General features: G+C 36.5%; 1 protein-coding gene across 3 annotated transcripts in view; it reads right to left on the minus strand.

The window, feature by feature from the left end:
* EIF5B (eukaryotic translation initiation factor 5B) overlaps positions 1-13,033 on the minus strand; it is a 63,515-nt gene that overhangs the window by 14,594 nt on the left and 35,888 nt on the right. For 2 of the 3 annotated variants that reach the window (XM_021925108.2, XM_021925106.2), the window contains exons 10-14: positions 9,229-9,521; positions 6,748-6,855; positions 6,442-6,552; positions 3,631-3,698; positions 2,960-3,101 (exon numbers count right to left, since the gene is read on the minus strand). In XM_021925108.2, the coding sequence (XP_021780800.2) occupies positions 2,960-3,101; positions 3,631-3,698; positions 6,442-6,552; positions 6,748-6,855; positions 9,229-9,521 (722 nt within the window). The remainder of the gene's footprint in view (positions 1-2,959; positions 3,102-3,630; positions 3,699-6,441; positions 6,553-6,747; positions 6,856-9,228; positions 9,522-13,033) is intronic. The other variant, XM_021925107.2, reaches the window with a different exon arrangement.

Below are 13,033 nucleotides of genomic sequence, written 5' to 3' on the forward strand. Positions count from 1 at the left end.
ATTTATATGAAATCATAAAACAGGCAAAACTAGTCCGTATGACACAGAAAGATCAATACTAGCCTGGGTTTAGGGAGGGCAGGAGAATGACTGCAAAGTAATGTAAGAGAACTTTTTTGGAATGACAGTGGTTGGAAATTTGTCAAATTAAAATAAACACTTAGCATGGGGTGCATTTTCTTATACACATGCTTATACTATACTATATTGTAGTCTATTAAGGGTGTGATAGCAGTATATCTTTTTTAAAAAAGCAATGTATACACCTTAATTTAAAATACTGCTAAAAATGCTAACAAACTCCTGATTCTTCAACAAGTCATAATCTTTTTGCTGGTAGAGGGCCTTGGCTCGATGTTGATAGCTACTGACTGATCAGGATGGTGGTTGATAAAGGCTGGGGTGGCTGTAGCAATTTCTTAAAAGAGACAGCAAAGAAATCTGTCCCATCAATTAACTGATTCTTCCTTTCATGAAAGATTTATTGGCTGGGCGCAGCGGCTCACACCTGTAATCCCAGCACTTTGGCAGGCCGAGGCGGGCAGATCACCTGAAGTCTGGAGTTCAAGACCAGCCTGACCAACATGGAGAAACCCCATCTCTACTAAAAATAAAAAATTAGCCGGGCGTGGTGGCAGATGCCTGTAATCCCAGTTACTCGGGAGGCTGAGGCAGGAGAATCGCTTGAACCCGGGAGGCGGAGGTTGCAGTGAGCTGAGATTGCGCCACTGCACTCCAGCCTGGGCAACAAGAGTGAAACTCTGTCTCAAAAAAAAAAAAAAAAAAAAAAAAATCCATCTGTAGCATGCAATGCTGCTTACAGCATTTTACCCATAATAGAGCTTTTTTCAAAACTGTAGTCAATCCTCTCAAACCCAGACACTGCTTTATCAATTAGGTTGACTATCCTAAATCCTTTTTTGTCATTTCAACACTGTTCACAATATCCTCACCAGAAGTAGACCTCCACCTCAAGAAACCACTTTCTTTGCCCACCTATAAGCAGCAGCTTCTCATCTGTTCAAGTTTTATCTTAAGATTGCAGCAACTCAGTTACATCTTCTGGTTCCACTTAATTCCAGTTCTCTTGCTATTTTTCTACCACATCCGCAGTGACTTCCTCTACTGAAATCTTGAACTCCTCAAAGTCATAAATGAGAGTTGAAATCAACTTCTTCCAAACTCCTATCAATGTTTATATTTTGTACTTTTATGGATCATGAACAGAACTCTTCATAACATCTAGAAGGATGAATCCTTTCCAAAAGGTTTTCAACCTTTACCCAAATCCATCAGAGGAATCTCAATCTATGGCAGCTATAGCCATACAAAATGTATTTCTTAAGTAACAATACTTGAAAGTTGAAGACACTCCTTGATCCATGGGCTGCAGAATGAATGCTATATTAGCAGGCACGAAAACATTAATCTCCTTGTGTGTCTCCATCAGAGCTTGGGTAATCAGGTGCACTGTTAACAAGCAGTAATACATTGAAAGCAATCTTTTTCTCTGAGGAGTTGGTCTCAACAATGGGCTTAAAATATTCAGTAAACCATGCTATAAACAGACGTGCTATCATCCAGGTTTTATATTTCCATTTATAAAGCACAGTAGAATGGATCTGGCATAATTATTAAGGGCCCTAGGATTTTCAGAATTGTCAATGAGCATTGGCTTCAGCTTAAAGTCACCAACCACATTAGACCCTAACTAGAGAGTCAGCCTGCCCTTCGAAGCTTTGAAGCCAGGCAGTGACTTCTCCTCTCTAGCTCTGAAAGTCCAAGATGGAATGTTTTGCCAATGGAAGGCTTTTTTGCCTACATTGAAAATCTGTTGTTTAGTGTAGCCACCTTCATCAATCATCTCAGCTAGAGCTTCTGGGTAACTTGCTGCAGCTTCTGTATCAGCACTTGCTGCTTCACCTTGTACTTTTAGGTTACAGAAACAGCTTCTTTCCTTAAACCTCATGAACCAGCCTCTACTAGTTTCAAACTTTTCTTCGACAGCTTCCTCACCTTCCTCAGCCTTAGAACTGAAGAGAGGGCCTTGCTTTAGATTAGGCTTTGGCTTAAGGGAGTGTTGTGGCTGGACTGATATTATACATGCGACTCCTCCTTTCACTTGAACACTTACAGGTCATTGTAATGTTATTAATTGGCCTAATTTCAATACTGTCTCAGGAAATGGGCCCAAGGAGAGAGAAAGAGACAAGGGAACAGCTGGTTGCTGGAGCAGTCAGAACACACACAACATGTATTGACTAAGTGTGCCATCTTATAGGGGTGTGGTTTGTGGCACCCCAAATCAATTATAATAACAAAGATCATTTATCCCAGATAACTGTAACAGATGTAATAATGAAAAAGTTTGAAATATTGCAAATTAACAAATGTGACAAGAAGTGAACACATGCTGTTGGGAAAATGGCACCAATAGACTTAATACACTTGCTTGATGCAAGGCTGCTATAAACTTACAAATTTTATTTAAAAGGCTGGGCGCGGTGGCTCGCGCCTGTAATCCCAGCACTTTGGGAGGCCGAGGCAGGTGGATCACAAGGTCAGGAGTTCAAGACCAGCCTGGCCAATATGGTGAAACCCCGTCTCTACTAAAAATACAAAAATTAGCCGGGCATGGTGGCGAGCGCCTGTAGTCCCAGCTACTTGGGAGGCTGAGGCAGAAGAATTGCCTGAACCCAGGAGGCAGAGGTTGCAGTGAGCCAAGATCGTGCCACTGCACTCCAGCCTGGGTGACAGAGCAAGACTGTGTCTCAAAAAACAAACAAACAAACAAAAAACAACAAAAAAAAACTACACACATATACAATATCTGTGAAACACAATATAGTGAAGCACAATGAAATAAGCCATGCTTGTATGTTAATTATATCACTTTTTTAAATCACAAAAAATTAAGAAACGTGTTTTCCTAGGTTAATTTTTCAGAAGGCGCACGTACCTTATTGAGTGCAACAATGAAGGGACATTTTTTAGATTTGAGAAGGTTGATAGACTCAATTGTTTGGGGCTCCAAACCATGCATAATATCAACAACTAAAATGGCAATGTCACAAAGAGAGCTTCCTCTATTTCTCAGATTACTGTTGAAAAGAAGGAAAAGATCTATAAATAGAAAATCTTGAAATACTTTTCTTAAAACTTTTAAACTTCTTTGTAAAACCCAAACAAAACAGAGTATATGTATTAAATTGTTCAAGTACTATTAGCCCTTAAATTGCCAAATGCTCATATAACAGTCACTTGAATTGACCTCAAGTGGAATGAGCTAGTTTTAGAACAACTAATATTTCTGATAATTTTGCTGATCAAGTTTTCTGTGTTAAACAACATGGGCAAGAGACAACAGCACAATATTCCACTTGTAACGGGTTTTACGGGAGACAGGCCTGGCATGTATTAGCACGTTTTCTGCTCCTTTCAAGCAGTAAAGACTTCCCTCTACAAAAAACAAGTATTCAAAGAAAACACTACTAAATCAATGAAGTATAAAGGAGGATTGGTAGTTATAGAGATCAAATTACTACTCAAAGGTTAATGACTCCACTGAACTTTTAGACTTAATGGTTTCAAGTAGTTTGCTTGATGAGAAAAGACTCAAATTGGTCTTACCTGAAAGATTCATGCCCAGGAGTATCAATAATTAGCATTCCTGGAATCCGTACATTCTCTCTATCAAACTAGAAACAGTGGGGAAAAGTGCAAAGCTTAAGGAAGTCAGACATGAAAGCTTCTTTACAAAACAATCCTTTTGCCATAAAACTCTGGAAGTATCACTAGTCCCTTTTCCAAATGAGTGACTTTAAAAACAGTAAGTTAACCAGCAAAGTACAATTGTCAGTATTTTCACTAAAATCCAAAGAAATTTTAACCAAAAAAAAAAAATTAAATGAGAAAATATCTCCTTTCTTAGGGTCTTAAAACTATGACTGTAGTCCAAGTTTGAGCAGATTATTAAGTAAGTGGTGATACAAATCACAGGGCAGTCATCTGAAATAATCCATAGAAATCTGACATGCAAGAGGTGGTTCTCAGCATTGGGAAAAGTTACCTGGTCCAATTTTAAAGCAATTCTGACTCCAAATATATCCCAAAAGTATGTTTTAAAGTAAATTTACCACACTGATCAAAAATGTTAAAGAGTAAATGCATACCCTATTGTATTCAAATAATGTCATAAATGCTTGACTTTCTGGACAAAAGCACATAAATGAATGGAAATAACATTACAACTGATCTCATTTGGACATTCCCTTTTAGTCTAAAAAGTAACACTGACCAACTAATTTCTCTCTCACACACACACACACACACACACACATACCTTTTTTGTATTATGCTTATCTACATTTTCTTTTTGCTAATCTCCAAATGATCTTTCAAAATTTGGTATCCTGAGCTACATAAAAATAATGCAATGTAAAACATTTCAGATCTGCATTCTGGTGGTCGTAAATCAATGTTCACTGAGCACCACAATTATTTTCACTTCAGTGTCTTATATACTAACAATAAGTAATTACAATTGTCATATAAAGGTTATCCCAAGAACTTTAATACAGGCCTAATAATAACCTTGTTCCTGATGTTCTAAAATAACAATGAGAGCTCAAGTTCTGGCAACTGATGGAATAAGGTGTTATGAACCCTCTTCTCTAGTGACTAAAACATAGAAATATTATTTAAAATAGGAAGAAAATAAATTATAAATTTGAAAAGTTATAATTCAAAAAAACTGTTCTAAAATAAAAATTCAATACTATATATTATAATAGAACACCACATAACTGGAAAACTCAGAACCAACACCAAGATGTAAAATGACCATATGCCTTGTAAAAAGATGAAAATCAGCTTATGATCAAACTTAACAGCAATACTTTATGCGAGAAGAAATTGGACACAGGATACTTAAAGAATGAAAATGTCAACCAAGGATTTTATATGTGGCCAACTGACTTTCCAGTATAAAGGCCACAAAATAACTCTTCAATATTTAAAAATTCAAGGAATGTTAATTCTTCTAATCCCTTCCTTAGGAATTGACTAGAAGACAAGCTTCATAAAACCCAATTGCAAAGAAACAAAACAAAAACTGGAGAGACAAAACTCATAGACTCTTTTTACATGCAGAACCAAGACTAAATAAGGAAAAAAAGGAGACATTAGCGTGTAATAACATATGCTCTGTTTTTCAACTTATTGCTTCTCAGTTCCAAAGCTACCACTTTCACCTGCTCTGTGATAATGAAACTGAGGAATTGTTTCAAGGCCCAGTTCTCAGTCTGGGTAGTTTCTGTATTACATGAGCCTGGAATATCCTGCTATACCAGACAGCATGAATGCAACCAAAACTAGGACAACCAGAATTGTATGAGAAAGATTCAGGAGCCAACCACTGGGCAAAGATGGGACTATCTCAGCACAATAATAACTGAAATGGACTAATGCACAGTAAATATGTTTAAATCCATTAGTTCATAACAATACAAAACAAAATCAGGCTGGGCACAGTGGCTCACATCTGTAATCCCAGCACTTTGGGAGGCTGAGGTGGGAGGATCGCTTGAGCACAGGAGTTCAAGACCAGCCTGGGCAACATAGGGAGATCCTGTCTCTATGAGGGGCAAAAAAAATAGAAAAAAAGAAAAATCATATTGGTCACTTTTTATTTTAAAAGCTGGTTAAAAGAAGGTAAAGGATCAGGTATTAATTCTACCTTTCCTAAATAACCCATCACTGAATAACCAAATAGTAGATTAGGCAACATTTCTCTATAGAAGTAATCCAATAATGGCTGATGGAGTTCAAGTATCAACATTTTGCAACTCCTAACATATTAAAAGGTAGAGATTATCTTAAGAAGTTGTGGCTGGACATCTTTGATTGGAAAGCTACACCTGGAGGGCTTCTGAAGTAGCCTGCAAGGTTCTACTGCCCAACAAAGATGACACTTAAAGGGTGGTGTGCATTATACTGATTCTTTAAGCTTTACATTTATCTTACTGTGTTACATCTAACATACATAAACTGAATACCTCCAAACAAGTAGAAAAATATGGGACAAAAAGAAAAGAAATGGATTAGATTAGAAGGGAAAAACAGTAGAGAATGAAACAAAATTTTAAATTGTGGGGATAAATGTTATCAGTGTTAAAGCATGGAGGCGAATGACTAACTGGAATAGTGGCTGCCTCTGGGAAAGGGAGGGAAGGAAATGGAATGTGAGAGCTCCTATAATATGTAGTGTTTTATTCTTTAAAAAGAATGATCTAAAGCAAAATAGACAAAATAATACATATTAATTCCGAATGGTGACTATATGGAGCTGTTATACTAGTCTCCGTCCTTTTTCTATGTTTGAAATAGTTCATATCTTAATTTTTGTAAGAGATTAAAATATATGAAATACAATGTACTTACATTTTTAATCATCTTAGTCTGTTCATTAATAGCTTCAAGAGGAACATTGGTGGCCCCAATTTGTTGTGTGATACCACCTGCTTCACCGTCTTGTACATGTGTGTGACGGAGCTATGAGAAGACAGCAAGTTCAGATTGGTATTTCGACATGGAAAAGATAGCAGCAAAAATAATAAGAGATTAGCAACTTATTTATTGTAAGCAGAATTGCCTATATATCCTATTAGTCTCAAAAGTTTTTTTTTTTTTATAAGGTACCATTCACTTACTTTCAAAATTCTATCAATACATATAATAGTTTCTTACTTTATCTAGAATTTTTGTCTTCCCTGTGTCCACATGCCCAAGTACGCAGATAATAGGGGCTCTTAGCTTTTCGGTATTTACATTTTTACTATGTTCAAGTCGCCGTTTCTAGGAAAGAAAAAAAAATCAAAAATTAAATATATCAAATCCTCACTATCCTTATTTTCTATTTTGCCTTGGCAAAAGAATGCCACAGCCTGCATCCAAGTTCTCTGTTGATTTGACTACACATAATTGCAATTTATAATGTGAACATTACAATCTAATTCCCACCACAGCACCTTTGGACAAGGAAAAACCTGTTTAGATTTCACAGTAGCACTGCTGAATATGAATAGGAATATTGTAAAGTGTCATTTCAAAATTTTTGAATACTTTTGTACATAGTTACTTTAATGGAATAGAATGACTACGAAACGAATCAATCTTCCCATAATACTGACTATATAGAGCAACCCTGAATTTGTGTGAGGATTTACATAAAAACAGGTGAGCGTGCACATTTTCAAAAATTCACTGCAACCTAAGAATTTTAAAGATTTTTAAAGGCAATGTATTACACACTTTTATCCAATATATGAATGCTATAAAACTTCTCAAGGAGGAGACTGTTTATTTAAGCTTCAGCTTAAATAAGTATAACATGTCCTGACTTTCCGAGGTTCTACCACTCCCATGAACACCAGCAAGGGCGAGAAAGCTTTTCCTCAAACCACAGTGTGCTTCTTGTCGCACTGACCTAAATGCTTCAGCTTTCTGAGGACCAAAAACACATGCCAGCAATAGTTTTTCTTTGAAATGACCTTTCAAATAAAGTTGGCATTCAAATTAAACACTTGAAGCAAAAACTATGAAGTAATGTCATTTACAAAACTATTTTTCATCTAAAAACCATTTCTGTAAGAACTCTTTACTTGCATTTCTAGTACTAGACATTAGATTTTTTGGTAGAAACTGAAACTGAAAAACTCTTTAAAATACCAAAAGTGAGATGCCAGGGATGAGTACAAAGTAGGACTTATTCACTAGCAAAGAGTAGTACCCAACAACCTCACAGTACATACAACTCAAATTCAAACATTATGACTTTATTTGACATGGCGGACAACTGCCTCTCTCTCCCACACTTAGTGAAGTATTAAAATTTTTAGAGGGCAATGAGTTACAAACTGACTCAGAAATTCTAAGTATACTGAAGCAATGACAGCACAAGAATACAAATCCCATTCCACAATGGAGATTCTGACCCAGGAATGGAGTGAATTTCAGAACATCATAATACGTAGCAAAGTTTATGGATCCATGAAGTTTGTTATGGACTGAACATTTCCCCAAAATTCCTACCTTGAAGCCCTAACCCTCCATATGACTATACTGGGGGCTAGGGCCTTTATTTTTAAAAACATGAAGCTCATACACACTACCATTAACTAATCTAGGGAGTAGGATAATTGAGAAGCTCTTCTGCTTTATACTTATTTTGTTTGTAAATCAGCAAGCACAGTACAGATATTCCATCACTCTCTCGAACATGAGTATATGGCAAGGGAGCTGGTGGGAGCAGGTGCTATGGGAAAAGACAGTCGTAACTGAGGTGCCAGTTAGGGAAGAATGCTACAGGCATCTAGCAGGTCAAGGCCAAGATGTTGTTCGATATCATACAAGGAAGAGAACAGTCCCTGTCCCCAACAACAAAGAATTATCTGGCCCCCAAATTTTAATAGTGCCAGGGCTAAGAAACCCTAATTTAGAATAACAAACCCTCTTAGTCCTTTAAAAATTTAGACAATTTATCCATACTTAGACTTTACAGGAGAAAAGGCAAATGTCGATATATAGGTATTAAAACAAAAAACTGAAAAATTAGTAATACACAAAAAGGAAAGCTGAAATAGTTTTTAGCTTTAAAATAGTATAATACCCTCAAGCAAACTAGTTTTTAATGTATTATTTACATTAAGCTGACAGAACTGAAGAAAACTTTCTCTTGAAGCCCAATGAAATCTACGGCATTAAGTAGGAAAAATACAGAAAGCCTATCAGGCATTGGACTTTACTAACAGAAGCCTCATCAACCCACCAGATTTAAACAACTGAAGTGATCAGATGCCTCAGGGTGACTAACCTAAATATGTGAGGCAAACTGATGCTTATAACTGCTTATAACTGATGTTTATAAGCAGAGGGCACATGCTCAGAATACCTCTGCATACTTTCAAACTATCACTCCAAGAGCACATTAAAATTTGGAGAAAACAAGAAAAAAATAAAGTAGTCACACCATTCTATCTCAGGTAAGAGAGGGGGGTCCTTGGGTAAGACCAGTATCGAAGGCCAATAATATTTCAACATTACAAAAACTGAAAAGTATTCTATTCTTGAGGATATATAAAGTGCTGTTCAAAGCCTTTAGTTATACAGTTTTAATAATCACAGAGGAGTGGGAAGAAAGAAAGTAAAGAGAAAGGGTAAAATAAATACCTCAATCCTTCGTTTTGCTTTGTCATAAGCCCTTTCTTCTTTAGACCGATCATCATCAGAGTCATATTCAGAATCTGAGCTCATTTCTTTACTCGGTTTTTTATCTAATGTCTTCCCTGAATCCTTCTCATCTGACACCTTTTCATCTTCCTCATCACCTTCACTGCCTTCACTTTCTCCCTCCTCCTCCTCCTCTTCTTCACTTTCTTCATCTTCCTCTTCCTCCTCTTCTTCCTCCTCTTCTTCCTCTTCAGGGTTTTCTTTTACTTCTATATGAACTGTGTTTCCTTCTACTAGAAAGGCAAATATATTTTTAAATAAATAAGCATTAATATGACAGATTTATATCAAGATAAGAGACTTTAAAGCAGGGGTGTCCAATCTTTTGGCTTCCCTGAGCCACATTAGAAGAAGAATTGTCTTGGGCCACACATAAAATACACTAACACACTAACACTAATAATAGCTGATGAGCTTAAAAAAAAAAAAAAATCACACAAAAAAGTCTCATGTTTTAAGAAAGTTTACGAATTAGTGCTGGGCCACATTGAAAGCCATCCTGGGCTGCATGTGGCCCACAGGCTGCAGATTGGACAAGCCTGCTTTAAAGTAGGGGAAGGAAATAACGCCTGGACCAGAACTGTTTCAGATTTTTTAAAATTTGGAATATTTGCATTCTATACTTACTTTGTATTTTTTTAAATTTGGAATATTTGTATCCGAAATCGGAAAAACCTGAAATATGAAATGCTCCAATGAGTATATCCTTTGAGCGTCACGTAGTGGTGCTCAAATTTGATTTTAGAGCATTTCAGATTTCAGATTTTTGAATTTCAGAGGCTCAACTTGTACTTAGGGAAGTAACACGGTGTTTTCATACATCATAAATGCAAGGTGTTTGTCTACATGCTAAAACGAAGTCTGTCACTTAACAGTAAAACCTTAAGGCAGTAATCCATACTGAAGTCAGCATTAGTAAGCCAGAATCCATGGGAGAACAGAAACCCAAGGAGGTGAGAACAGTCTTTAGTACCACTTTCCCCTTATGGTCATTTGTTGATTCGGGAGGAGGCAGATGAAAGGCTAAGCTGCACTGGGAATCCAGACCTACCAGAACACTAAGAGTTCAAGAGAGTGCAGTGAGCAGACATTGGGTTACACTCTTACTGTGGGGTAAAATCATGAAGAGCTGTACCCTAGGAATAAGGATGAATAAGAAATAAACAGGATCTCCCCATTATTGGCAGATCACCTTCAGATCCTCTGGATTCTAAGTCTAGAATAAGATGATTCCATATTGCTAGTTCACTCAGGTACCTTGTGGAAGTAACATATAAAGTAGCTCTGGAGAAAAGAAAACATCATTCTTGACCTCAAATTACTTCTCCAAACAAAATATCCAGCACATATATAAAAATAACAAGGCACATGAGAAAACAATTTACATGAGAAGAACCAACATATAAAACACCAAAAGGACTTTCATAAAGTTATAAAATCAAAATTTTAAAATGACTGTGCTTCTAACATTCAGTCAGAAGCAAAAGACAAAGTTAAAATTTTAGAAGGTAAATTAAAACTATAAAAAAAGTTAAATGGAAATACTAAAACTGAAAAATACAACAAATGAAATTAAGAATTCAAAAGGTGGGCCTAACCTCAGAATAGAAAGAGCCAAGGAGAAAATCAGTGACCTAGAAGACAGTCAAGAGAAGCAATCCAGAATGAACCACAGAGACTCACTAGGTGGAAAATACAGAAAAGAAAATAGGAAACAATGATACAATAAGAGGGCCTATCAGAGACATGATTGGGATTCTGAGGGAGAAAATGGCTCCTAACATAAAACTGATAAAAACATAAAACCATATATTAATAAAGCTCTACAAACAGAATGTATTTTTAAAAAACCTATTCTGGCTACATCATGATAAAACTGCTAAAAACCAAAATCACATGAAAAATTGAGGCTGATACCTGACTTCTCAACAGGAACAATGAAAGCCAGGGCAAGGGAATAACAACTTAAAAGTGTTAAACTTCAACCAATAATTCCTCACTCAGTAAATATATAAAACTAAAGAATGAAGATGTAATAAAGATGTTTTTACAAAGCAAAACAGAATGTCTAACTGATTCATTTAAAAAAAAAAAAAAAACCTCTAAAGTGTTCTTCAGATAGGAAGAAATTATCTCAAACGGAAGGTCAAAGATGCAGGAAATGAAGCACAACAAAATGTTAACAATGTGGGTAAACTTGTAAGTACTGACTATATAAAATATAAGCTAAGATGAGGTTTTAAATAGATAACGAAAAGAAATGAGAACAATTATATCTTTTTTGGGTTTTTTTGAGATACAGTCTCACTCTGTTGCCCAGGCTGGAATGCAGTGGCGCAATCTCAACTGGCTGCAACCTACGCTTTCCGGGTTCAAGCGATTCTTGTGCCTCAGTCACGTGAGTAGCTAGGATTACAGGCGCATGCCACCATGCCCAGCTAATTTTTGTATTTTTAGTAGAGGTGGCGTTTCGCCATGTTGGCCAGGCTAGTCTCAAACTCCTCATCTCAAGTGCTCTGCCTACCTCAGCCTCCCAAAGTGCTGGGATTGCAGGTGTGAGTCGTCACGCCCAGCCGAGAGCAATGATATCTAAACAGAGTATTGGGTAAATGTCATTCAAGTACTCTAAAGCCCCTGCATTGTTAGAGGATAACATTACACATTGTTAGTTCAAAGGTATATGCTAAAAATTTTCTTAATCACTAAAAAGTTTTTTAGAAAAGTATACAACTGCTAAGCTCATGGAAGGAGAAAAAAATAAAATTTTTAAAACCTAGTAACCCAAAAGATGATTAGAGAGAAAAAGAACCACATAGAACAAAAAAGGACTTGGTAAGATGAAATGTTTAAAATCAATATACTTACACCAAATGTTAATTACACCAACTGTTACATTTAACGGGCTAAGTACTCTAGGTAAAATATAAAGATTGACAAACTGGATTAAAAAAATCTCAACTAGATCCTAGCTGTGATTTGTAAATGGTGTCCCCTCTAAAATTCATGTTGAAAACTTAATCCCCATTTTGCGGGTAGCGGGTAGCAGGGTGGTGGGGAAGGTTTGGGGGACTGATTAAGCCACTCTCATAAATGGATTCATGCCCGCAGAAAAGTGCCTTCTCAAAGAGAGTTTGCTCCTCTTGCCCTTCCCTCCCTTCCACCATGTGAAGACACAACCATCCTTCCCTCTGGAGGATGCAGCACCAAGGTGCCATCTTGGAAGCAGAGAGCAGCCTTTACCAGACACCAGTGCTGGTGCCTTGATCTCGGGACTTCCCAGCCGCCAGAACTGTGAGGAATACATTTCTGTTCTTTAGTACTACCAAGTCTGTGGTATTTTGTTATAGCAGTACAAATGGACTAAAATGCTATTTACAGATACAGAAAGAGTAATAAAGAACAAAAAAGATCATGTAAATCAAAGCTCATGTACCTATATGAGTTTTAGGCAGACTTTTATATCAAAAGGCATTGTTAGAAATATATATATATATATATATATATATATATAAATGATAAAAGAGTCAATTCATTAGAAAGATACAAGATTGTATTCACCTAATGACACAGCATAAAAATACATAAAGCAAAAATTAACAGAACTTGGGAGAAACAGAAAATCTACAATCATGATTGGAGATTTTAAGACACTGGTCCCAGTAACAGAGAGAAAGAGCAGATCAGAAAAAAAAAAAGCAAAAACAAAAAAACCCTCAGAATGCTATAAAAGACTTGAACAAAATGA

The sequence above is a fragment of the Papio anubis genome, chromosome 14 (genome assembly GCF_008728515.1).
Source record: "Papio anubis isolate 15944 chromosome 14, Panubis1.0, whole genome shotgun sequence".
NCBI classification, from domain to species: domain Eukaryota; kingdom Metazoa; phylum Chordata; class Mammalia; order Primates; family Cercopithecidae; genus Papio; species Papio anubis.